The following is a 26,896-nucleotide window of genomic DNA, read 5'->3' as shown; positions in this document are numbered from 1 at the left end:
ACGCCCCCTTTCAAAGATAATTACTTGTGTGATGTATAGGCTTGTGTGAGGTATCATTGAACTCAGCGGGGAGTTGCCGTTTCATTGGCGACGATTTTCAGCGTGTGAGTAACGCTCAAATGCGCGGTCGCAAGGAGAGGCGTCCGCCAGTATCCCCGACTCGCGCATGTTAGCGAGGGCCCTCCATCGCTGCTTGCAGCTTTAATTTGTTATGTTGTTTGGATTTGATATGTATTGAATGTAAACTGATTCCTAAAATGTATAAGTAAAGCTAATTTACTGTACATGTGAGTATGTGAAAGGAATGAAGTGTACACATATGCTGTTGTTTCTGGCATTTGTGTGTTAGGAGGGTAACTTTTTGCTCTCGCTTTCACAAGGTTGGCTTTACAAGAGGGCAGAGGACAGAGCAGCCCAAGGCTGCACTGAAATGAAATCAAAGAGCCAGACAGTCCTGCAGGGTGGCCAGCACAGCAAGAGAATGGCTCATATTTTACTAGTGGAAAAACCTTTAATGAAAGGAAATTTCATTGCAACTTAAGGCGGCCATTCCTCACTTGACCCCCACAACCTTCCCGTAACAAACCTCTGTGTAGTCACTTTTTATCAAGGCTGCAAAGTTCTCAAAAACCCACTCTCATGAGCAGACGAGCAGTTTATACAACACAGCAGGGAAACTCACAGCTTCTGACAGTGTCAGAAAGAGGTTCTCGATCCAGAGACACGTCCCGCTGATTCTCCTGCATCTGAAAGATAAACACATGCCTGTAATCCCCGAAAACTAATAACCAAACAACAACAAAACATGAAGATTAAGTAACAAATCGTTTAAAAATAAAAATATAAAAAAATAAAAATAATATATAGTGTGATCTAGAGCCGCTTGATATATTGACTTAATATTGTTATCGTGACATCATATTGTGCAATATTATCTAAAAAGTGTCAAAAATAAATATGCAATATTTTGTTAATTTTGTGGAGCAATGCGTCCTGTCCATTGATGCTATAATGATCATGTTTCATTGGCTAGTTACGGTGCCACTTGCACATGTTAGTGCACAGGGCCACTACGTGACAAACCCTATGGAGCGTACCACGTGACGTGTGTGCTTATTTCAACAGAGTGACAGTGCAGAAATATATAGAGACAACAAAACAAAACGAATCATAAGTGCATGATGCTATCCCAGAAAAACGTATTATTACTAACGCATTTTAACTTACATATTATTTGGCCAAAGATATGATGCCCATCCACACAGCAGATAAAAAAAGGCTTTAAGAAGCTAGTCAAACGATACCAAATCCCACCCCGCACCTTTTAATTACAGGTAGCTATCCGCAACTTTATAAAAGGCAGTGCAGGCGGAGTTTGGTGTTGGAAAGATCAAATATTTTTCTTTCACGACCAACGTGTGATCCAGCCATTTACAAGTCTCACTGTGCACTAAATTGTTATGAATCTATGAACATTGCATTGCAATGACTTTTGCCTTAACTTTTGCAATTTTAATTGTTTAAAAATATCAAAATAGATATCACTTTCGTAATATTCATAATCAATTTGGTCAATATCATGCAAACCTAATGTGTTCTCAGTAACAGATTTACTAACACAGTCTGAATATGTGTGCCGAATTCTTTAGCTTAATATTTGAAAGGAATGCATGCTTACCTTGATATGCTTTTTGAGGTATTCAGCTCTGGTCATGAGGCTTTTAATCTGGTGAGAGAGAATAATACTAAGTAATTTACACTTTCAACGCAAAACACAAAAGTGCTTGCTAATGCTTTCATATGTGCTGTTAATAAGTGTTCCCCTGATGTTTTTTTAGCCACACACATTGTTAATTAAATGTTTCTATTGAAAGAACTGCGATGAAATTTGGTGATCCCGTAACTGTTCATCTAACAGCATCATGAAGTCCAAATTATATTAGTCCAAAAGCCAGCAAAAGTGATGGCAATCCCATCAGAATCATCTTCCCTTTGTGGTTAATTCTAATAATTAGTATGTGAATACAATAAAACTAAGAAGCATGGTTAACATAATTCCTGCTAAACATCAGCATGTTAGTTGCGCCGACATTAGAACTTAGCTCAAAGTACTGCAGTGTCTGAGGAGAGCTGCACAGAGCCAAGAATAGCAGTACACTCTTAGATGTTTTGTTTACTTTTGGTGGGCTCTAGTGTACAGTATAATCAGTAGATGATTCCCCCCAAATAAAAAAATCAATTACTTGTTTACTTTACTTTAAACTGCGGTGTTGTGCAGCAGAAAACCACAACACTTTAAAAAGCATGGGAATAAACGCAGCGTAAAAATTTAAATAATAAGCTACACTGATGTGATTCTTGAGCTGCTATTTTCCGAGAACATTTCATATGGTACACATGTGCGAGTATTATCTGCTGTCATGATACGCTTGAGGGTGCTCTTTACTGTGGTAGTCAGTCCTCTGGTGACCAAGAAGGTTCTTGGCTACACCTCGTACCTAGTTATATCACCACTACATCATAGTATAAAGAAACATCTCTTGGGTTACAGCAGTAACATCTGTGGGTCATAATCACAGGGGACCTAAACTGATGGCTTCCATAATGTCTCTTTAAAACACCAATCACACCACAGATTTATAGGATTCAGCCCTGACCCCAACCTTATGTAGCCGCAGTACTTTAATCACAATCCCTTTAATCACCAAGTACAACAAATGTGGAGGCAATCTACATGGGTGAGGATGGTTCATGGGGTGTATTGATAACTCAGTTTAAAAAAATAAAAATAGGTACATATACTGAAACACAGCCCACAAAACAACAGGACCACGTGTATATTTATGTGTTGTGTGCCATAATGACATACATACAACATACACTAAATAGATCAAAGCTGTGGCTCACATATAAGAATTTGTGATATTGAATTACAGCTTTGAAAAGGCTGAAGTGTGCTCTACAGTAGATATGAGAGCACATGGAGGCCAGTCATGGCAGCATGCGTTGGCTCTTTTGGGGTCTCACATACACACATGCTTTCTATAGAATCCCCCACCCCGGCCTCACTTATGCTGTGTTAGATTATCACAGCCGCATCTGAATTTACTTAAGACAAGCACTCATAAAACTTCAAATAGGGAGGTCTATGAGGCCCACTCAAACCCCCATCTCCTTGTGGGGTTTGCTGGAGAAATGCTGTTGTCTTGTTGTTGGCTCAGTTACTGGCTAAACAATGCTCCAAAACATAAGGGGTTTGGAGCATTAATGTCAAAGTTGAAAGCACATGTGCGGTCATCGAAGGAGTGCGTCATGTGAATGTGACTATAGAGTCATATAGCGTCATTAGTTAAAATTTCTCATGAAACTACACACTATAGCTTAAATTAAAATGACAATGATAAACTAGTTTAATTTTCAAAAGTGCCAGTATAGTGCCGTTACAGTCATTACCCGACTGCAGTGATGGTACAAAGATGCTGTGGGCACAGATGCGCAAGAACCAGAAAGACTGACCAGTTTTTTCGAGAGAGGGGTTTCAAGAGGGCGTTTCAGAAAGAGGGTGAATACAGGTATATTCAGACAGACAAGAGAAATAAAGTGTTCTTGAACATTACTGCATGTAAAAATGTTCTGGTAGAATCCCAAATTATGAATTTCAAAATTAGCTTAATATGTCCGCTTTAGGTTGATATGGCAAACTTGTTAGCAAACAGTTGCTTATTTACACATCCAGCAGATACAGAGCAGCATTAGTATTAATTTGGAGTCATTTTTCTGGCCATCTGATGAATGTAAGGAGGTCACTCTCCTTTTAGATCCTTTTTTGGGTTTCCACCAAGGGAAATATCTTACTATTTAGCTGCTAAATGCTTCATTGTATAAAAAAACAACAACGATAATGAGAGCAGCAACCAAAACAGTAAACTTGTGGGCCGGGAAACCAAACCAATGAGCTGAAAAATGTTATAAAACTTTGTAGAGTGGAAGGATAATTGTCTTGGTTGTCACTACGTGGGACTCTTTTCACATACAAGTGGTCACATGATCCATCGCTTAAACTATCCAATTATAGAGTGGACAGTGATCTATGTGTATGTAACAGTAATATAGATGATGGATTGCGTTATTCGGCCTCTACCACAAAAATCATGTACATGTGACTCCAGGAAAAAGGCTCATGGGCCACGTGATGGAGCGTCTACCGTCCTAGGTGATCGGCCAAGGGCTCCATGGAGGTGACAGAGAGTCATCCCTACCGTGAGCACTCAACCAGAAGCCGTTCCTTGCCAACTCACCTCGCTGTGGAGCAGCTCTCTCCTGCGACCCTGGGGCTCAGCTGGCTCACAAGGGGGGAAAAAAAGATGGAGAAAATAATGAGGAGAGGAAGGGAGGAGAGAGGCCGCTACCTAATCACCTTGTTTGTTCAAGAAGAGGTCAACTGTTAGATTGGATTTCGCTAGCGTGTAGACTAAGGGCTCAAGGGTGGTTTCGAATGTAGGCCAGTGTTTTCACAGACATCAACCTTTTCACAGTCAGTCATCCCGGAGGGGAGAGTGACAGAGAGGGAAGAGAGAGAGGAGGGGAACTCTCTGGTGGCAAGGCATGCTGGGAAGCTGTGCAACAAAGAGCTGTTAGCCAAACAAAGGACCAATGTTTTTCCCATAAATCCCCCTGGTGGCATCCAGGCCTGTAATAATTAGTAAATAATTCTCTACTCACAATTTGTTTACGTAATCACAGTTTCTTTGTTTTAATACAATTAATTGCTAACATTAACTTAAGTTTTCAGGGGGGCTGTAGATGGTAACAGATTTTTCTTAGGTATGCCAAATTGTAATTATATAATTGATTATTGGTGCTTTTTTTATCTGATGATGATAATTGTTGTTCTTTATGTTAGTTTAAGAAAATATGCAATGCTTAATGAAAATAAAAAGGCAAGTTTTACTTCATAGGCTTTGTCATTACATTATCTGGGTCAAATTACAGATATAACCAGAAGATGTATCCTGAAAGTGATTTAAACGTTTTGTTTGTTTTTGAAAAAGTGATAAATAAATATGTTTAAATTTGCCTGAAAGAGACAATTACATTGTAAATCACGGTTATTTCTGAGACAAGAAATTGTCCAGCAAAATTTGGAATTGTTACAGCTCTAGTGGCCTCTGCCGAGCCCCACAACAAGGCTCGGTGACACTGGAGAGAGAGGCTGGTTAGGATGGCATGGGATTAGTTGGACCACTATGTCATATATTACTGAAGACAAGGTTGTAGTAACTACAGTCCATCAACTCAAGTTGAAAGGTGTCAGTGTTTAAACCCTACTCGTTGAACCTTCAATAGCTCTTGCTCATCAGAGATAATAGTTTTTATTTGTTTCCAGTGTGAAATAACAAAGAAATGAAGTATGCAGTCTGAATGTGAAGCATATGGCAAGGCTCTCATACCACACACAGGGTGCTGGCACAGAGTCTCATCCCGGCGCAAAGCAACATCTGGATCAGTCTATCCCACCTCTTACATTAGGCCGATCTTCCAGATGAGCTCATGAGCCCAGCTTAATGGAGGCCAGGCAACAGAGAGTCTCCTCTGTAGTGCCTCTCTCTGTTTGTCTGTCTGTCTGTCGCTTATTAAGTGTCCTCATCTCTCTCCAAGTCTATTGCTTCACTCTGCCTGTCTTCGTCTGTTTGTCTTTTTACACTTTCTAAATCACTTTCTCCACGTTATTTTCCATCTTTCACTGAGTCTTTTCAAATATTCCATTTGTTAGTCTCTCTCACTCTGTCCCATTCAGTCTCTTCGGTATATTCGGTTTGTCTCTTTCTGTTTCCAGTTAAGTATCTCTATATCTTTACTCTATCTAAGTTGTTTTTATCTCTTTCCATTTCCTTCAGTACCATATTCTTTGTTCAGCCATCTCGTCTCTCATCTATTTTGTTTTATATTCTGGCAGTACCCTCACCTTTAAGTTTAATTTCTCTACATCACTTTATGTGCCCTTATTATCTGCCTTTCCAAATATCCTTTCCTCCAAAAATCTCTTACTTGGTTTCTCTAATAACTGTGTGCAAACACACACAGCCGCCTGAGCTCTGAGGTGATGTCTCTGAATGAAGTATCAGATCTAGGACTACAAATGCTTTAAACATGTTCTTCCTCAGTCACCCACTGCTGCCAAAATGTCCTTGAGCAAGGCAATAAACCTTAGCTCCAGTGGAGTGGCTCAGTATCCTACAGCAGTAAGAGACAGGATAACTGGAAAAAAAACCATCTCGTTTAGAAAAAAAGGAGTTTGTGTACCTGCTAGTACCAACAATAGTTCTCCTAAACACTGTTGGTACACATCCAGGGTCTCATGATCATCGAATCCACTCTCCTCCTATAATGGAAGGTTGAAAATGAGGAAAAACAATGCTTTATTTCTGACAAGAGACACTTAGGCCACCCTGTTAGATAGTTAGTTAGTTTAGATATTTCAAATATGTCTGTTAGCATTGCAAAAAAGGTTATTCAATATTGTTCACTTTAAACATTTTTTTAGAGACATATACATATTTAAAAAAAAAAGTAGTCATGACTAACAGATTGTCAGACAAGCAAAACCGCAGAATAGATGTTTTTTGTTCACCAGTGAGCTTAAAAAATGTAGTTTGGAAAGTGATTTATGAAAGGGTATTGGTTTGTATCCCTCTGAATTTTTTTCTGTTGTATTCCTTCAGCTTCATCATGGCTTTGTGTGCATCTTTATAGCAGTGGCATCATCCAGCAGTACCACTTTCTAACCTTAGCAATGGCAGCAGAAGCCACCTCCAGAGCAGCCAGCAGTCGTGGTTGGTCTCGAGACATTTCTGGGTCAGAAAGAAAACAGAACACCATTTTGAGTCCTACTGTATATGTGTTTAAAAGCACCCTCAATGCAGTCTTCTAAAAAAATGCTGAAAGGTTTGTTATCAACATGCCCCTGCCATATCTTAAAGCTGTAGTAACTTTTGATATTAATGAACGTTGGTTACATTCAAGCCATTGCCAAATGAGTTTCTACAAAGCTCATTAATTTATCTTTTCTTTTGTAAAACTGTTCCTTAACATGGTAGAACTAAAGTTTTAACATGTTGTAGTTCTGTTATAATATGGACACTGGGTCAAGTGATAATGATACAAATGGTTGACATATTGTGAACATTGTGTGTGGACCTCTTAACTCTGCTTGACGGATTTATAATTTTAATCTTTATTCATTTCTTTTTAGGACCTACATTTGGGGTAGGGTGGGGGAGTGGGAATAAGTTAAATAAGACTAAAATGTAAAATATTTTCAGTTTGAATCATCTCCCTACAACACTCACATTTCTCAGTATGGCTGTGTTTTAAGACGCTAGTGTCATCCGATGCCTTTTGTGCGCAGAAACTCGAGTGAAGATAATTCCCTTTTCTTAAGAGCCCATTATTTTAATTTTAATCCTCCGTGTCCTCCTTGGCTACAAAGCAACTGTGTGCGGTGGGGACGTTGCGCCAACAGTTTTATTGTCAGTACTTGAAATTCCTCGTGGGGTCGACTGAAATGACACACTGTGGCTTTAAGACTCCAGTAAAGTGGATTTGTACGGAGCCCTGGAGGTAACATGGAGGGAGAAACAAAAACAACAAAGAAAAAATTTAAAAAACATGTACTGGGGACAAACACTGACCTCCAGATCTTGAGTTTGAAAGTTGAAATGTTTTTTTCAATCTAATATTCATATCAAGATTTCAAGATCTTCCAAACACAACCCAAGATCTTGCAAAAAAAGTCATACAAAAGTGTTTGTACCCAGGACAGTTTTTTTTCCATCCCTGTCACCTCCGGGGATTCGTAGATTTGAGATAGATTTTGAAAAGATTGTATAATGTTGATTTTAGTGCAACAGGTCAATCGAGCACGGTGTGTTCTTGAGCAAAAACCAAATCCGTAAGAGACCAAGAACTTCCATTCCGTAGCTGACCCTGACCCCTGACCTCTTGGGAAAGGGAAAAGAACATTTCCATTAAGAAGTAGTAGAAAGAATCAAACAAGGTTTGGGTTTTCTACACTAGTGACTCTGAAATCATTCTTTTATTTCCCTTGTTATAGGTTTATGTTTATTGCATTTTATCTATTTAACCAATGCTTAGAACGATGGAATAAATGTCTTCGGACCACGCAGGTAGGGTGAAGGTAGCGAGGGTTTCTTCTTCTTGTACATTGTGAATTATATTCTATATGTTTCCTGTTTCATTCAGACAATATGATGCTATTTATAATATGTATTGTTTGCTAGTGTCTGGGCCCCTATATTCAAGCTTCAAAAAGCTTACCAGGATTTCCCCATTTCACATATTTGCATTAGGTCTTATGATTGTACTTGTATTTTAACTTTTGTGAAGAAATTGAACTTAAATATCTTTGCTATACAGCCATTTTCCATTACTTATATAGCACATTTTTGAAGATATATGTAAAAGAAGATGTGTACATACAGTACATCCCATGCACAAAATCACATACAAGACATGAAATGTCTGTCCAAAATCCTGAAATGTTCTAGTGCACGGATGATGACCAATTGGAGTGGTTGCTTAAATTTTATATTTCTAAGTAGGCGACTTTTGTTTCTGAAGCTTGGCAAAAAAAGACTAGAAGGTTTATTTGTTTAGGTTGTGTAGTTACTTTGGCATCTGGTCCATTGTCCTAGGTGATGATGTCTTGTAAGCCTGTGTGGGCTGGGCATATTTTATTGTATGCATGACACAATAATAAAAAAATATATTCATTTATATATGCATATACCTCGGAGGACATCCCTGGACGTCCGGGCCTCCTCAAAGCTCAGTCTGTTGTCTGAGGCCACCAGGGCTTTCAGCTCCTCGGCTCTGGACACATACTGGCTGACCTGCAGGAAGTCCTCTTACATTGACTCAACTTAATCATGTCAACCACTCCATATGTTTGCCATCCAAACCATATGGTATTCATGGAGGATAATTCACTTCCAAGTGAGAGCCAGTGGAGTTTGAAAATGAAGACCAATTGAAAATAGAAAGTAATCCAAATGTGAATGCTGGGAGGATTTTCAGACCTACCTTCTGCCGGAGGGCATCTTTACGTTGTCGGTCTGTCTCGTCTGGGGAGCGTGGAGAGAAGACAGGGCTTGGTTTTACATTTGTTGCGGTTACTTTTTTCAGTTTGTTGTGGTAGAACAAAAGCGATGCATTGCTAAAGGGCTTAAGCCACAGACAGACTATGAGAATTAGTTGTTAATCTTACAGTAAATAGAGGGGACAAAGTGCTCCAGGGCACTGCAGTAAAGAGAGAGAGCAGCGGACTTCTCCCCTTCCTGGTCCTTCTGAACGGCCTGCAGGACCAGCTCTTTCTAAAAAGAGGAAATAGGAACTGACATCACTGAACGCAAACTGCCACAACTCTCCATTTCTTATGCATGCATGCAGAGTCATGCGTGAAGGCACATGTGAGGGAGGCATGACCTACTGACACATGTGTACATGTGCTCAGCCAATTACACACACCTTATTCATGGTCTTTTAGAGAAGACACACACATGCCAGCGTATACTTCCCTTTCTTCTTATTCTCTTACCGCTTTCACTAGGCTCTCTGAACTCGGCATATGCTCCATATCTACAAAAGGGTGGGTGAAAAACTCTGCGAAGGTGATCCGGGCATCTGGATTTCTCTCTAGCAGCCGCAACAGAAGATCTCTGCAGTCCTTGGATACCCTGGCCCCAGGAGGGAGCTGATGCACAAAACATGACCTTATTATGTTGCACTCAATCCACAGGACAATCCCACAGAAAAGGACAGACGATTGTTGCCAGAGACCTTCTAGTCTCACATCGCTATTTTCTTTTAATCAAAAGGTGACCTTAAAACTCGATGTGAATCCCTGGTTAATGGGCCATATGCTGATGCTATCCATTCAGCTCATGCCTAATGTTTGACACAAGCATTCAAGTGTTTTGAAAGCCTTCCATCATTAAAAGTACAGTTATCCTTCACTGTCACAATGGCAATTAACATTTGGTTGGTATATGAGGCAGGCATATTAAGAACAAGACAAAATTAATCTAATAAGTGTTTTTACACATACGTATTGTTAATTCAACTCATAGATGAGACATTAGCATTTTACTTATTTTTTTTTTTACTTAAAACTATTATAGGCGGGTATAGGCCTGTTTACAAAACAGGTAAAAAAAGTCTGAAATTTGTATTTAATTTGTAGTGGGATACAGGTAAAGGGTGATGATATGCCATCTAGTGGTTTTATGGTGAAAATGCACAAATACAATGAGAAAAAAAAAAGCTTAACAATTAGTGAAAATGTGTTTAAATAAACTAAGCGCATTGCAGTGTGAACATTAAAAATTTAAAATATATAACATACTAACTGGCGTGAATTTAGCCTATTAAAAAAAACTAGTTAATATTTTTGTAAGTTCTCGAATTCCCAGGTGATGTGATGGTGTATGTATATTTGGATGATTCCATTTTTTTTTTAACGGTTAAACCCCAACAACGTTATTGAAACAAACACTGAATGCACTCCATGCACCGACTTTTGCTGCAGGGGCAAACTGAGAGTTCCGTTATTCCAAAAATAATTCAGTATGTGACATTTGGACTATGTTCAACATCCATCAAATGACAAATATGTACCACAATGGAGCACTATTTTAAAGCACAAGTGCAAGCAGTGAGTCACTTACATATATTTGAGCTGGATTGCTGACTGTCTCAGTCCAGCAACTCACAAATGATGAACTAATTTATTGCTCAAAACTTACCTCAATAGGTTGGTTACTCCGGATCTTCTCCTCCAATTCAGCGTATGATCTCGATGCAAATGGTGCTCGCCCAAACAGTGCCTCTATATGAACACAAACAATGTTGAGTAGCCTATTCCAAAAGGATAATCTACAGGGATGAAAACTAATACTGACTGTACTTCACTTCAGTTTCCGGTAAAGGGTATGCAATCTTCAAATGCTTAGAGTGCATTCAAAAATGATCTTAGTTTAGCTACCTTAAATAAATCATGCATTAAACTTGTCTTTGTCATGATTGATGTTGGTCTTTACAGGACCTACAGTCACTTCTCATCACATTCTGTATTGGACATTGTCACTCCTCACAGTGCTATTACTGATTATTGTTCAATCACTGTACCAAAATAAAAAGGGAGCAAACCAGGCTGCCATTTTATGATTAATGGCAGAATTTTGATGTGACCTGCTTTTTCAAACCTGCCAGGCGGGTCAACTGATTAACCTTTAGCTGTTGAAAAAGAAGTAATGATAGAACTGATCAAAGGGAACTCTTACACTGCATAAGAAACGGTAATAACGGACTCGGTGCATGGGAATGCATTTTGGTGCCCTGAATATATAATAAAGCAGCATTACAATTAATTATCTGAAGAAGTGTGCAATTCATGTTGAGGGTGTTCCACACTTAAAAAAAAATGAACAGGTCAACACAAAGTACTCACCATAGAGAATGACTCCTACTGACCAGAGATCCACCCTGGAGTCATACTGTCGTCGGCACACCATCTCAGGAGCCATATAAAGAGGAGAACCTCTCAGGACACTCTGCTCATCCCACGGCGACATGTACTGGGCAAAACCAAAATCTGAGAGCAAATCAGAGTGTAAAAGACAGATGTGTTTATAACGCCAAATGCCAAAAGGGGTGTTTGTGAAGCCACAAGTTGATGTTGAGTTTAATAAGCAAATGTGACCTGTGCCCTGTAAAACATAACAGCACACTAGCACAATAATGATTACATTCCTCGTGTACTTGATCACTGAGACTGTGTGAGTGAGTATGGGATCACCTGCTAATTTAAGGACAGAGCCACTGAGCAGGATGTTCTGAGGTTTCAAGTCCAGGTGTGAGATGTTTCGCTCATGAAGAAACTGGAGGGCACAGGCTGTTTGTGCAGACACACATACAAATCCACACAGTGATACTAAGTCCACATCATGCAGTCTTAAAGTTTGCACTAAACACAAACTTGTATAAAATAAAAGATATGGGCGCCCCGATAGCTCAGTTGATAGAGCGGGGGCACATATACAGGGGTTTACTCCTCGACGCAGCAGGCATAGGTTCAACTCCAACCTGCGGCCCTTTGCTGCATGTCATTCCCCTCTCTCCCCTTTCACTTCTTCAGCTGTCCTGTCAAAAATAAAGGCCTAAAATGCCCCAAAAATAATCCTTAAGATAAAAAAATATGTTATTTCTACCACTATGTCACTGTCAAGTTTTCAAACCAATTTATATGTGCAAATGGCTGTCGAAAGCCTAGATAAAAATAATAAAAAATAATAATCATAATAATAATAATATTAACTGGTACACAAAGAAGTTGTTAAAATGAAACCAATGCATGACTCACCTATCTGTTGCAGGAAGCGCCGGGCCACCCTCTCAGGTAAAATCCTGCGGCTGCGAATGAAGCGGCAGAGATCTCCACCGGAACACCACTCCATGATCAGATAAATATTATCAGCATCCCACTGATTAAAAGTAAGAATTCAGATAATCAGGGATGGATTTTAATGATTTTAATTCATTCCAGAACATACATAATCAGTATTTCTGGGAAAGAAGATTTGTAACCATCTTTCCTGAGAAAGTACTGTTTTTCTTGTTTTGTTTTGCTGTGCCTTGTAATGATCTCACAGCCTCCTTAATCAACATATAGCTTGGGAGGCCTAATTTCAATAGATCTTATGGACTGTAAAAATGCAATTCCTTGTAGAAGCTACAACACATCTAGATGCAATTACCTGAAAGTCTTTTAGCTGGACTATATGAGGGTGCCGCATAGTCTTGAGGATTTCAATCTCTGTGAGCAGGTTTTCTGTAGATGCCCGGTTTAGACTCTTCTTCCCAACCACCTTCACTGCCACCACCTCTCGACTGTCCCCCTGCAATATCAGTCAAGAACCAATCTGCAACTTTCATTTCGCTTTTAATGAGAAAACTAGACCAGGGATCTTCAACGTTTTAGGCCACGGACCCCTTAACTGAAAGTGAGATGGTGTAGGGTATACACCCCCCTACCTCTGTAAATCTATTGTATAAATCTGAGTTGCTCAGAAACTCACCTTTCTGTATGCTTTGTAGACTGTAGCATAGGTACCACTGCCCAGCCGCTCTGTGAGGATGAAGTCGGACAGTTTTGGAGGGGCAAAGCTGGAGTTTGAAGCCATGCTGATGACAGCAACATCAAATTTCCTTTGCAGGTCTGGGCTGGAATGAAAGATCAATATGTTATTCATGCTAAATACATTTTTCACCCTTGGCTGCAGAGTATTGAGGCCTTTGACCTGGTGGGACACTGGGTTCCTGGTCTTGCACCACATATAGTATAGTTTTACACATCTGGTCTTGTACAAGGAGGGGATGCTACATGGACCTTCTAGTGTTTATCGACACTACTACTACTAATCTACTCTAATCATTTCACCACTGTGTCGATTATAAACAGAGATTAAATGTTTTTTGATGTAACTTTAGATGCGGCTCTTATTCTGTTTAAAGCATTAAACAAGTTAAAAGTTTAAATTAGTTAACATTGTTACTTGCGCTTTTTTAATTTATTTGATTTATTTAATTGTAGCAAGAATGCCTTGCACATGAAAAGACATCAAGGACACTCGAGGATAAAAACACAATAATGTCCAGGACTTATTTCTAATGTGGTCCTCACGTATCCCGATTACAGGCTCGTTAAATGCCTAAACCGTATTCTGATATGCATTTGTCTCCGTAAGGAAACCGACTGAACTAAATTTGGTGTACATCAGTTTGGGAGCTAGCAAGCAAGCGTTATAAGTTCTAGCTAGCCAGTCAACGTAGCACTTGCTGTGCTGCTGTCAATGCTAGCTAGTGTCAGTCAACCGTTCGCAAAAAATAAAACAGACAACATTTTTAAATAGATGCAAATAGCTGACACTTACCTGTAGGCTAACAGAGCCACATGACATGCAGGGAAAGTCAGTTGTTTAAGGTTTAACGTTACATTGCTGACCGCTGTTGGCTGTACTGCAGTGGTCTGCTGACTTAGCTAGCGTTAGCTAAATGTATTAGCTAGGAAATGTGTTAGTGTCTCCTAGCGTCGGTACGCAATTACTGCAAAATACAATCTATATCGGCAAACATTTTGGAGAGATACATCTAAAATTAATTAAATCACAAGTCTGTGTTTCTTAAAATAGTATATTCATATTATATGATGTTCAATTAAGAGGATTTTTATTCTGGCTGGTTCCTTAGCCATATGTAGCTATTTTATTTTTTTAAAACCCTCAACGGAAGTACAATCCTCACTTTCCCGTTTTTCCCCTTGGAGAGGAACACACATTTTATGAATACACTTTGTAGAATACACAGTTTAAACACTTAAGGCTAAGTAAGTTTAAATTAAAACGATGAACAACATTTACCCAAAGGTTAAATGTTAATGAACTAATTTGGATGTTTGTGCTTTCGGAGACACTGCATGTGTTTTTTAAAGAGCTATTGGGATTTCATTATTTTGGCAAACTATTTTAATTTGAAGTACTATACAGAAAATATGTAAGGTGTCCTAATTCCTTGTTTTTATTATTTTTTCACTATTATTTGTCAATGTCTTATTTTATTTTGTTTTTTATTGATATCACTCGTTCGGTTGTTTTTTGTTTGTTGTAATATTCTCTCAAACATGACGTGTCTTTTTGAATGTAAAATAAAAAAAAGAAATGTAAAAACTAACCGGAAGTTAGCGGCCGGTGTGGACGGTAGTCATTTAAAGATGGCGGAGTGCTTGGCAGCACGTTTGTCCGCCCAAGAGGAGCAAATTCGGCTCCTCTCCAAAGAGATCTCCACGCTCCGGGATGGCCTAAGCCGAGGTCTGGATGTCGTCGGTGCTGCGGGGGTCTCTCCGGAACTGGAAAGCCTGCGGACCGAAAATGAGAAGCTCAATTACCGGCTGCTGCACCTCCGACGTGCTCTGCGGGCGGAGCAGGAGCAGGAGGAGACGCCGGGAAAGAAAGAACAAGGAGTGAAGTGTGGAAAAGCTCCGGAGAAAAACCACAGCAAAGAGGAGCAGACGAACAACCGAGCTAATAAAAAGGTATAATAAAGGGTATACGTGCAGTTTAGTGTTCCAAATTCCACGCAACGTAACCCTAATCACTCGAGGTCAAATATCTAACCCCGACCACTCGAGCTACTTCGAAGAGCGGGTCTTGGCTTGGCTGTCGTGGAATTTGGGACACTAAACTGCACGTATGCCATTAAGAAGACTGTGACGGAACACATTATCCAGTGTAAATTCGTAATATGATGAGAGGGTGAGTAGCATCACCTACTATTGCAACACGGTAATATGAATAGTGGGCCTGTGCCCAGGGAAGCCAAATGGCAAACTATACAAACGTTACATCCCGTTTCCATAAATAGCTGCCCCCCCCCTCAGTGGCACAGTGTGTGCACGCTTAAAATACTGAACATGTTCAATGCAATAGTAACGAGGCTAATATTGTGACTCAGACTCATCGACGCAAGCTTATTGTAAGTCAAAAGATGCACACACGCCTCTGTTTGTGGACAGGTGGCAGCCCCGGATACCAAACCAAGTGACAAAAACAAGAAGGAGAAGAAACAGGAGAAAGGACAAGGAAACGGAGCTGTGAAAGAGGTGATTGTTATTAATATTTTTAGAGTTTTAAATAGTTTTAAAGGGCATTGGAGTTATCCTGCACCCCTGTTCACTCAACAGGAACACAACTCACACAATTTCAAGTTATTATGGACAACAAAGGACATTTTCACCACAGCCACTGCCTTTCACAAAATTTGAACAGTGAAATAATAATATTCTGATGGTTTGTATTACAAAAAAAGATGGGAAGCTCCTGTGTTTTATTTTTTTCCTAAATGTATTTACAAAAGTAAAGCAATTTCTTGACTTTTTTTATTTATTTATTTATATATATATATATATATATTTTGTTTCTATTGTAGCAGAAGTCATTGCCTGGATACGTTGCAGAGCGTCTCAGTCTCTATGCGGAGCTGAAGAGGGAGAGTGATGCCCTGCTGGCAAAGAGAGCTGCTGACAGCAAACCTGTTACTGTGGAGTTGCCAGACGGACGTAAGGTGGTGGGCAAGGCTTGGGTCACTACACCATACCAGTTGGCTTGTGATATCAGGTTAGTATTGAAACAGCTGGCCACATCCACTATTTGTATCTTAAATGTATTGCTGCAATTATGATCAAATAATTATTTATTTATCAATCTCTTGTCTCCTCGTCCGCCTACTCACATATGTCTTTGTTGACACCCGGCATGTGTGAGAGTGGAAATACTGGGCGGGATGAACTAAAACTCTTTCTTCTTTGTTTTGTGGCCTGTTGCAACCAGACACCTGCTTGACGCCCACACCAATGCACAATAATTAACATTAGGCCCCTTATGTAGGAGACAGCCAAAGCTCTGCGTGGAGGCTACGCAGACGCATAAAACAGCCTTTAGAGGGAGAATCAACTCTGTTTCCGACTTATATTTTGTTATTTAAATTTGTATTATTGTTCTCAATTGTCCTTTTTCATTCAATTAGCGATGGAAATGACTCAGATTTTGATAAGCCAAAATTGGAAACTTTAAAAATTTGCCATTTCTGAGGCAATTATCTTGCACTTGATCTTGCAGCCAGGGCCTGGCTGACAACGCTGTGATTTCTCGTGTGAATGGGGAGCTTTGGGATCTGGACAGACCACTCGAGCAGGACTGCTCTCTTGAGATCTTGCGCTTTGACAATGAGGATGCTCAGGCTGTGAGTACATTGAACTTTTAAGTTGATTATTGAAAACACATTTCAACACATGGCTAACCTAAGGTGTATTCAGTTGTACACAAATATCTGTGCTCTGCAAATCTTTTGATTTACTATATTTATTGAATTCATTGTTCTTTTTTGTCAAGAATTAACACATGTATGTATACATGTGTTTACATCATTACCTTGTGTCCTAGGTGTATTGGCACTCCAGTGCCCACATTTTGGGGGAGGCAATGGAGCACTTTTATGGAGGATGTTTGTGTTATGGACCCCCCATTGAGAATGGTTTCTATTATGACATGTTCCTGGATGGACAGAAGTAAGCAGTGTTTTCTCTGCTCTAGCCAAATGTTCTTATCTATGTTATTTCACCTGGAATATTATAATATTTAGGCATGGATTCTAGTCTTTGAAAAAAGTTGATACATTCCAGTCTTTATCAACGATTGCCCTGCTTTTCAAATCAGTTGTTTACAGTTTTGCTTTGTTTGGCCAAAAGTAGGTGCTTACTGCAGAAGAGAGACTGTCCTTTTCTTTTTTTTTAGTTGAAACAAGCAATCATTCGATATGTCATAAACTATTGGGTAACTACAGACACGTCGGAACAGCACTGACCATCTTTGCTGTTTTCCAGGGGAGTGTCCAGCACTGAATTTGGGGATCTGGAGACTTTATGTAAGGCTGTGGTGAAGGAGAAACAGCCGTTTGAGAGGCTTGAGATCAGCAAGGAGACTCTGTTGAAGATGTTTAAGGTGAGAGGGAGAGAGCACTGCCTTCTGCTGAGATACTATACTTGTGTGAATTATGATTTAATAATGGCATATTTGTTGCCCCGTTTTTGTAAAGTTCAAAACTGGACATATGTGAGCGGCCATTGTCCTAACTGTTTCATGAACTGATGTGTAAAATGTTCACTAGCTGTAAACTAACCAAGCCTGCTTTATACAGTCTTGCCTAGTTGTATTTTTATTATTTGTGTGCATGGAATTTGGTTTTCTCTATGGATTATTTCTCTGGCCAGGATCACTTTGAATTAACCCACGTTTTTTGTATCTTTCAGTACAACAAATTCAAATGTCGCATTCTGAATGAGAAAGTCAGCACCCCCACTACTACAGTCTACAGGTACGTTGCTTATAGAAAGAAGAATTATTACCTGGTCTTTTTTTTTTTCACAAGGATGTGCAAGTTGTTTTTTGGGTTGTGAAACTAACTGTACTAAATGGTAATTTATTGATCCTGGTTAGATGTGGGCCCTTGATTGACTTGTGCAGAGGTCCCCATGTCAGACATACAGGCAAGATCAAGGCCATGAAGATCTACAAGGTATGTGGAAATCCACAATCCCTAAACCAATGAATGCTGTTCTCAGTTTGTTTTTTTCCATTCAAATATTGGCATCTTTTAACTTAGTTTGTCTAACACTTTAACATATGATTTCACAGTTTCTAGCTCCTTTTTAAAGTCTGTTATTTTGTGCTAATGTTTCAAAATTTAAATATTGCTCTTTTCTATCGCTATTATCAGAACTCTTCAACCTACTGGGAGGGCCGCGCTGACATGGAGACTTTACAGAGGATCTATGGGATTTCTTTCCCAGACTCAAAGATGCTGAAGGAGTGGGAACGTTTTCAGGAAGAGGCCAAGAATCGAGACCATCGCAAGATTGGCAAAGTGAGTCACTGTAGGCAGTCAAGTTCAGGCCCACCCAGCTGGCTGTGGCCTAAAACTGCAGACAGAAATCCAATTCAAAGTGAATTTTGAGTTTTTCTTCATGAGTCTGTTAGTGGTTTTATGGATGTGGTAGAACCCTGAAACAAACGTGGAGCAAGGTTTCCAGGCAAACATCAACTGAAAAGATGCATGCAACAATATACAAACAAAATACAACATTACGCAGAGGATAGGAATGGTCAAATAGTTGTTTACGCTGTCACCCAGGGATCAAATTTTGTTGCACTTTGGACATTAAATCGTCCTTGCTGCTTTATGCCAGCTGAGGGCGCTGTGTTTCCTCTCACACGTTCTGGAGCACTGTGAGTCATCTGAGCACCCCAGCTGGTTTCCCAGCCTCAGAGACACAGAGGACAGCACCTTTTAATTAGCTCTAATAACAACACAGATCCATATTACACCGCAGAGTCAAGTTGTTGCTGTAGAAGCCAGTTAGAGGGAGGAGACAAAATTAGCAGGTTGTTTTAAAGATGGTGCCTTGTGACACTATTCCTTAGCTGACTTTTATCATTTGCATACTGCGTCATAAAAGCCCTTTTGGAAACATCGTGGCATGCTACCTAATGGCGTTGAAAAAAAAATTGATTTTAATAAAGTTGATTGAACATGTACCTTGCCAGTTTTGACATATGTAGAGAGGAAATAAAAGCCCTAATGAGTGGCTATAAAACATATCTCCAGAGGGGTGTTTTATAAAGCAAGATTACTGTTAAAGCATGCTTATCTGTTTGGAGAAATTCTGTTTCATAGCCATGACTACAGTGGGATGTAAAGATGCAAAGAGGTGAGGCGAGAGCTTTTATATAGTCATGTACAAGGAGACTATTTGTATCTCTGTTTAATATGAATACGGTTCAGGTTAACTTCCGTGTGGATATTTTGTTGGACTTTAAGACAACAAATAGACCTCAAAGTTGGCAGAAAGTGCACACCCTCTTGACACATGTAATGCTTGGTGACCAGTAAAAAGGCTATTAACAGAAAATGGCTACTAAGGGCGGGCTGTAGCTCACCCAGTAGGAGCGTTCACCCCATGTAGGCTGAATCCTGCAGCAACCTGGGTTTGAATCCAACCTGTGGACATTTGCTGCGTGTCATCCCCCATTTCTCTCCCCCTTTCCTGTCTATCCACTTTCACAGATAAAGGGAAAGACTCCAAAAAATAATCTTAAAGAAATAGCCACTACCAGAATGTCCAACAATTACTTTACAGAGAGACATTGTACAGTTTACCATCAGAGGGTAGTTACGGAAATCCTCGGACCTGCAGACACTTTTTACACTAATGTGGATAAGATTAGAGCGGTTTGTCCTGCTTTCCAGCTACCAGGGCTCGCTGGTTCCTCAACTCTGAGTCCATTGAATTTATTTTCCAGCAGTCAGTCTGCTGTAATGATGGGATAACTCCCTACTGTGTAAGGAGGTGTTTCTCACCTGACTGTATCTGTAGATAATACAATAGGTGTACTCATTAAAAAAGTCTTCTTTGTCTGCTTCGTAGGATCAGGAGCTGTTCTTCTTCCATGATCTCAGCCCCGGCAGTTGTTTCTTCATGCCACGCGGAGCCTACATCTACAATACCCTCACCGAGTTCATCAGGGTAGGAGGGTTTCATTCCAAACTACAAAAGCCTTCAGATAAAGACATATTTCTTTTTAAGAGTTTCTGTTTAACATCCAAAAAGATTGAAGTAATATCCATTTGAATATATTATCATATCATTACTAGGGCTGTCAAAGTGCATTTTGATTAATTAATCTGAGAAAGAATAACGCCGTTCTAGTACCGTTCGGTAATAAAATGAAGAAGGGAGACGAGAACGTGCTACCTGCATCATTGGTTGGAACATTACTTGCAAAAATCTTCTTCCTGAAGCACTTTTGAATTGATTTCCTCAGCATATTAAGTCACACTGTTGATTGTTATGGCCATTATTTGAAAAGTGAAAACAACGATAAAAGTTTTTGAACTTGTCACTAATGCTGATTATTTATTGATTTATTTAAATCGATTTTAAAATACTCAGTTGGTAGAACGGTCGTCCATATACAGAGGTTTATTCCTCGACACAGCGAGCCCGGGTTAGACTCCAACCTGTGTCTCTTTGCTGCATGTCATTCCCCTCTCAACCCGTTTCATATCTACAGCTGTGTCAAAAATAAAGGCCGAAAATGCCCCAAAATATCAGCCTGCCTATGGTGGCCCGCAGTGGCTAGAAATGGTGATAGGTGTAAACCGAGCTCTCGGTATCCTGCTCTGGCTTTGAGAAAATAAAAGCTCAGATGGGCAGATCTGTAATTTTGCCCCCTATGAGGTCTTGTATTGCCCCCCCCTCCTCTTCAAAAGCTACAGACTCAGAAATGGCACATACTAAGGACAGCTCACTGTGGGACTGGCTCTAGGTGCTGTATTTCTGCACCATGGCTGAATTTGGGGAAATAGACTTCAGATATAAAATTAGGGGAACACTAAGGTCTATGTAAAAGCATCCAAAGAGCACCATGTCATGGGACCTTTTAACATGCAGCCCACTTATTCTTAACTTTTGCAAAACATGCAATCACCAAAGAGCTGGAAGAGAAGCTGTGAGTGCAATAGTGACCTGAATATTTTAGTTTCGCTCAGTCAGTTTGAATTGTTCCCCGAGTGCCAGAAAAGCTCTGGCCAGTCCTGATCGCTGTAAAAAATCTGAATTATAGCGTGAGTTTTTACTGTCGAGCATCACACGTGACCAAAATGGTTTCAAATTTAAATCTTTAAAGATTTTCAAATTGTGGTCACAGTGAGTCAGCAGCAAATCAATCTTCAGGTAATTGTTCTTGTTTAGTTTAAAGTTACATGTATATTGACAACTATTCATTTAGGGGATTGCTCTGGTACCGTCGGGTGATCTACCGGATGTCCCTGACTTTCAGACGGATGTCCTTCACTTTCCCCTTTCTTTGCATTGGCCTTTTAATCTCCGGGGGATTTACGAGAACTATAGGTAACTGCTCCTCAGATCTCTGCAGGATAGCTAGACTCCAATCTGAGTTTTCTGTTGCACGACTAAAACAACTTTTGAACGAAGAACCGGTATCACGTGATTGGTTAAAAGAAATGCGACTAAACCAGAGCCCTTGGACTAACCAGACCCTCCTCCGCAGCGCTTTGGAGGAAGGTCTGGCAATACAAGACTAGTTTAAAGACTAACTACTAGTGTGTGTGTGTGTGTGTGGAAAGCCACCAAATTGCCACATTTCAGTTAAGAGCAGAATGCAGTCTTGTCCAAACTTTAGTGTGACTGTAAGGGAACTTGTCTCTGTGACCTATCTGCAAAGATGTGTTGACATCTTGAAAACTTTCACAGCCCACACCAACACACTGGACCAAGCCAAAGAGACCTCACATACATTGCACAGAAACGTGCAAGATCATTAACACGTCTTGAGCATGCGTGCATGATATTTATAAGCTCCTTCCCGTTTCATATTCCCAGTTCCACATTTTCATGGTTGACATCTTTCCAGTAACAACAGTTTTCTTCTGTTGACTGCTAAACAACTCAACTGGACATTAAAATGTTTTTCTTAAGCAAAACAAATGGATAACTAACACCCACAGGATCTGATTTCCATTGCAGTAGTTCGAGAGTTGTGCCATAAGTCATGATTCAGCTCAGCTCCAAAAAAACAAAGTATCTGTGCAGTCCAACTGGCGAGTGGATCTTGTTTATGTCGTTTTGTTGTTTTTCTAGGATGAGTACTGGAGAAGAGGCTTTCAGGAAGTAGCCTCCCCCAACATTTATAACAGCAAACTGTGGGAGACATCTGGCCACTGGCAACACTACAGCGAAAACATGTTTTCCTTCCCTGTGGAAGACGACATCTTTGCACTCAAGCCCATGAACTGCCCCGGACACTGGTCTGTTTACTATTTTTGTAAATCCAACTGTACCTACAGTATTTAAAGTGTGTTGCAGTCATTTGATTTCCAATTCCCCTGTATGTCCTGTAGTCTGATGTTCAGCCACAGGCCTCGCTCGTGGAGGGAGCTTCCTCTGAGGCTTGCAGATTTCGGGGTACTCCACAGAAACGAGCTGTCAGGAACACTAACTGGGCTGACCAGAGTGCGGCGTTTCCAGCAGGATGACGCTCACATTTTCTGCACAATGGATCAGGTGACATCTGGATTTGTTAAAATTTTTGAAGGGTTGTTTTACAAACAGTGCCATTTTTAAGTCTTTGAACATGTAAAAAGCAGTTTAAGAAAGATTAGTAGTAACTTATGATTCATTTCCAAAATTTTTAATCTTCTATTTCTCTACAGATAGAGTCCGAGATGAAGGGCTGTCTCGACTTCCTCCGCTGCGTTTACGATGTGTTCGGATTTTCCTTCCAGCTTTACCTCTCCACTCGTCCAGAGAAGTATTTGGGTGACATCGCCGTGTGGAACCAGGCTGAAAAGGTAAACTGGGTCATAATCGCAGTGATGATTTATGGGCGGAAATTGAATCTAGGTAACAGACAAACTCTGGCTGATACTCCGCATAAGATCTAACTTTGTCTTCCAGATATGAGAGCCTGCATTAGTGGCACACTAATGCAGTGTGCCACTTGCCATATTGGCTACTTGGCCTAATGCTCTCCTGTCTGTTTGAAGACATCTATAAAGTATTGTCTGACTTAGACAAAGCCGTTGGATCTGCAACCTATAGTCTTACTTTGTGTTTTTTTTTTGTCCTCGCAGCCTAATAATAATAATACTGTAATGTTTGAATACAAAAAAAACTCATAGGTCTTGCTCTTTAAGACCTGACGTCTCACTTCATGTCTAAACAGGTTAAAATTAGGGTAATAGGCAGGGTAATAACTTTCCAAGAAATAAAAGAGGCTTAAGCACCGCAGGGGAAAAGGCAGTGCAAGATACTCCGCCCTGCGCCGCTTTGAGCCTGCAATCAAGTGCCTTTCATTTTTTTAACAAACGCTTAACTAACAATGATGAGTTGTTGGCAATATTAGGATCCCGGAGATGTACTCCAACTGGGTGGGCGAATAATAGGTTAAATGGTGAGGCTCCAGGAGTAGTATCAGATCTGTGAGTCATTGTGAGGTTCCTTGAATTTCTGTAGGAGGTGCTTAATGGAAAAACATTGCTCATTTGTTTGAGTTATTTTCTCATAAATGTTGCACAGTTGTAAATTACATAATGAAGGCTATCCCTTATAATGTAAATGCAGAATTGCATTAAGGCAGTGCAAATTGAACTATATGTTTTGTATTTAATCTTGTAGTGCAGTTTGACTTGGCCTGCTTCACAGTAATTGCTTTTATTTAGATCCAATGTGTATGTTAATGTATGTCCAACGTTTGACAGCAATTGGAGAACAGCCTGAATGAGTTTGGGGAGCCATGGAAACTCAACCCTGGAGACGGTGCTTTTTATGGACCTAAGGTCAGAACATTTGATATTCCCTGCCTAACGCAAGATCATTTTTTTTTGAGTTGTGTAAAGTCCTGTGCTACTTTCTGTGCTGCTACAGATTGACATTAAGATCAAAGACGCAATTGGACGTTACCACCAGTGTGCAACCATTCAGCTGGACTTCCAGCTGCCTATTCGCTTCAACCTGACATTTGTGGGGTGAGTCACCTAATCACAACATCGAGACACTGCTGAGGCTGTGTGCTTTCCTGAACCTAGGGCTATATGTGTTTCGCACATTTGACAAGAACCTGTAATATTCTGTCTGATGCAATGTTTTACAGGAAGGATGGTGACGATAAAGCCCGACCAGTCATCATCCACCGTGCCATCTTGGGCTCAGTGGAGAGGATGATTGCCATTCTCACAGAGAACTATGCAGGCAAATGGTGAGGTGCTTTCTGGTTGCTTTTTCATTTTAGAGCTTCAATTGGGGGAAAAAAAAACAATTTATGAACTAAAAACAAAAAAGAACAATCCATGATGCCCACTGCTTTGATCAGTCCATAGTCAGTAATGTTTCAATTGTTATAATTCTAGATATTTTGTGTTGCAATACAATTTTTAGGGTAGTTATAAGTAACATGCCATGGTAACTGCCGTGTATGCTCTGTATTGTTAGTAACATTTGAACCATAATGTCTTGTCTAGTAGTTCCTTTTTTGTCAGGGACCAATGTAAGTGCTAAAGTTATTACACCAGTAAATCTGTGAAAATAGTTTCATTACAGTCTGTCCTTCCTTCCAACAGGCCTCTGTGGCTCTCTCCACGTCAGGTGATGTTAGTGCCTGTCAACCCCTCCTGTGAGGATTATGCCAAGAGGGTATGTCATTCCCATCTTGACCATGTTTAAATCATATGAGTGCAGACAATAATTATCTGTGGCATTCAGATTTGTATTATGCAGAACCAAAAGTTTTTTGTTTTTTTTCCTCCACTTGTCAGGTGTGTAAGCAGTTTACAGAAGCTGGTTTCATGGCAGATGCTGACCTAGACTCCAGCTGTCTTCTAAACAAGAAAATCCGCAACGCTCAGTTGGCCCAATATAACTTTATTCTTGGTGAGAAAATGTACTACCCTATGTGTAATTGGGAGCACTGACTTATCTCTGATTGCTGAACATTTTCACCCAATTTTGCTGCTCTCAGGATTGCCGGCTACAATCACTTCAAAAGTATATTTTATTTGTAACTTCCACTGCGTGCAGTACCCCTCAGTAAAGGCGGGACAATTTCACATGGAAGTATAGTGTGCTGTGGGTTAAGACATTTCACACATTAATTCATTTTAAATGTATTGATTGTTATTTACACTCTGTTGTACGAAATCACTACACACAAGCCTGAAATACACACAGGACCTATACACGCACAAATGGGGAAATGTGAGTGGGCTGCCAATGTTGGCATTGAGTGGTTGGGGGGGGTATGGTGCCTTGCTCACGAGCACATTTGCAGTGCCCAGGCATCTCTCCAGCTACCAATCCACACTCTGTATTTTGGTCCGTACTGGGACTTGAACTCTCTACAGACTGAGCTACTGCTACCCCCACATGCATAAAATACACAGAAGGTCAAAAGTCGACTTCACTTAAACAATTTATCTGGCCAACAACATAACTCCGGAACAGAACAAACATTTTGGTCAGATACTTAATTGGTGGCGTGCGTGCGTTCGTTTGTTTCACAAAAAGTAGGCTTAGAACGTTTTATTAAATGTCTTCAAATTATTTACAGCATATATTATGAGTCTGGACAGACATGGATGTAAACTGCAACTTGACTGGTCGGGGGAAGCATGTAATTCTAGTTTAAAATCTGGTTTGAGTGAATGGTCACTACTGGTGATAGTTTGGCTATTTAAAAATGACAGGTTTGTGTACCAAAAGTACCAATTACAACTTTTGCTAAACTAACAAAATGTGGAATGTATTTTTCATCCGATATGCCTTTTAAACGTTTTTATCAAAGTTACATTATTGTTGCATCAGAAGCACTGCAGACATTTTTTTTTAAAGTGTTCAAAAATCCAAACACAAAATGTTTTCAAAAATGATCAACAGGAAGAATATATGATTTGTACTAAATACGCTAAAACATGAAAACCGCTATGGCCTTTAGGCTCTGGGGCTGTCAGTACTCACAATTGGAATAAGAATGAGTCCAAATAAACATTCTTAATTGGTTGACTATAAAGCAAGTGGACGTCCAAGCTGGCCAAGCACCCACAGTTGTTGCTGTATTTGTTTGTGGTGTGACTTGGCCCAAGTCAAGCTGTTGTGTCTTATTGTGTCTTGGCAGTGGTCGGAGAGAAGGAGAAGATGACTAACGGCGTCAATGTGCGCACGAGGGACAACAAAGTCCATGGAGAACTGTCAGTGGCCGAGGTGCTGGCTCGCCTGACCCTGCTCAAACAATGCCGCTGTCCAAACGCGGAGGAGGAGTTCTGATCAAGAACAGCCACAGTCAGATGAGCAGAACAGAGACAAGTGATGGCACACGCAAAGATGGTTCAGTGAAAGTGTAGTGCATAGAGCAGAAATCCGACAGACGAATTAACAAGCTGATAGTTTGTAAGTAAACGATGAACAGGGCTACCAAACAAATGTGACATGCCCACTGTTCATGTGTGAAGGGTGGAAATGGACAAGTATGTGTACTTAGTGTGGGTATTCAATTATGTCAAGTGTAAGTCTATCTGAAGGGAAGTTACTTGATGATTTAATTAAACAATGGGCTTGAAGGATATGTGAATTTGGCACTGATTTTTCACAAAGGTATGTCTCTGTGGGTAACATCAGAAATAAAATAAATCTATTGAA

At 40.1% G+C, this 26,896-nt stretch overlaps 2 protein-coding genes across 8 annotated transcripts in view; one reads left to right on the top strand and one right to left on the bottom strand.

The window, feature by feature from the left end:
- Positions 1-14,888, bottom strand: part of ulk3 (unc-51 like kinase 3) — a 17,682-nt gene extending 2,794 nt beyond the window's left edge. Inside the window, exons 1-16 of one of the 6 annotated variants that reach the window (XM_034895741.1) lie at positions 14,807-14,888; positions 13,155-13,299; positions 12,834-12,974; positions 12,440-12,560; positions 11,876-11,971; positions 11,528-11,671; positions 10,824-10,906; positions 9,617-9,772; positions 9,287-9,392; positions 9,103-9,143; positions 8,810-8,912; positions 6,787-6,851; positions 6,304-6,382; positions 4,299-4,339; positions 1,679-1,726; positions 679-746 (exon numbers count right to left, since the gene is read on the bottom strand). In XM_034895741.1, the coding sequence (XP_034751632.1) occupies positions 679-746; positions 1,679-1,726; positions 4,299-4,339; positions 6,304-6,382; positions 6,787-6,851; positions 8,810-8,912; positions 9,103-9,143; positions 9,287-9,392; positions 9,617-9,772; positions 10,824-10,906; positions 11,528-11,671; positions 11,876-11,971; positions 12,440-12,560; positions 12,834-12,974; positions 13,155-13,259 (1,397 nt within the window). In that variant the 5' untranslated portion in view covers positions 13,260-13,299; positions 14,807-14,888. Of the gene's footprint in view, positions 1-678; positions 747-1,678; positions 1,727-4,298; positions 4,340-6,303; positions 6,383-6,786; positions 6,852-8,809; positions 8,913-9,102; positions 9,144-9,286; positions 9,393-9,616; positions 9,773-10,823; positions 10,907-11,527; positions 11,672-11,875; positions 11,972-12,439; positions 12,561-12,833; positions 12,975-13,154; positions 13,300-14,009; positions 14,310-14,806 lie in introns of those variants that run through there. The other 5 variants (XM_034895816.1, XM_034895661.1, XM_034895894.1 and 2 more) reach the window with 5 other exon arrangements.
- tars3 (threonyl-tRNA synthetase 3) lies at positions 14,818-26,896 on the top strand. Of its 2 annotated transcripts, none has more exons than XM_034895528.1 (19): positions 14,818-15,166; positions 15,647-15,733; positions 16,063-16,247; positions 16,749-16,872; positions 17,073-17,197; positions 17,513-17,630; positions 17,939-18,003; positions 18,126-18,204; positions 18,406-18,552; positions 20,114-20,212; positions 22,349-22,515; positions 22,609-22,771; positions 22,921-23,058; positions 23,968-24,045; positions 24,134-24,234; positions 24,360-24,464; positions 24,826-24,898; positions 25,021-25,135; positions 26,376-26,896. In XM_034895528.1, exons 1-19 carry the CDS (start codon positions 14,846-14,848, stop codon positions 26,522-26,524), a joined length of 2,439 nt encoding a protein of 812 aa, XP_034751419.1. In that variant the 5' UTR covers positions 14,818-14,845; the 3' UTR covers positions 26,525-26,896. The 2 variants fall into 2 exon arrangements, with proteins under 2 accessions (XP_034751419.1, XP_034751327.1); XM_034895436.1 differs by having other exon boundaries at positions 16,060-16,247.

The sequence above is a fragment of the Etheostoma cragini genome, chromosome 1, assembly GCF_013103735.1.
Source record: "Etheostoma cragini isolate CJK2018 chromosome 1, CSU_Ecrag_1.0, whole genome shotgun sequence".
Classification (NCBI taxonomy): domain Eukaryota; kingdom Metazoa; phylum Chordata; class Actinopteri; order Perciformes; family Percidae; genus Etheostoma; species Etheostoma cragini.
The sequence above is the reverse complement of the archived record's forward strand: the minus strand, read 5'-3'. Positions and strand labels throughout refer to the sequence as shown.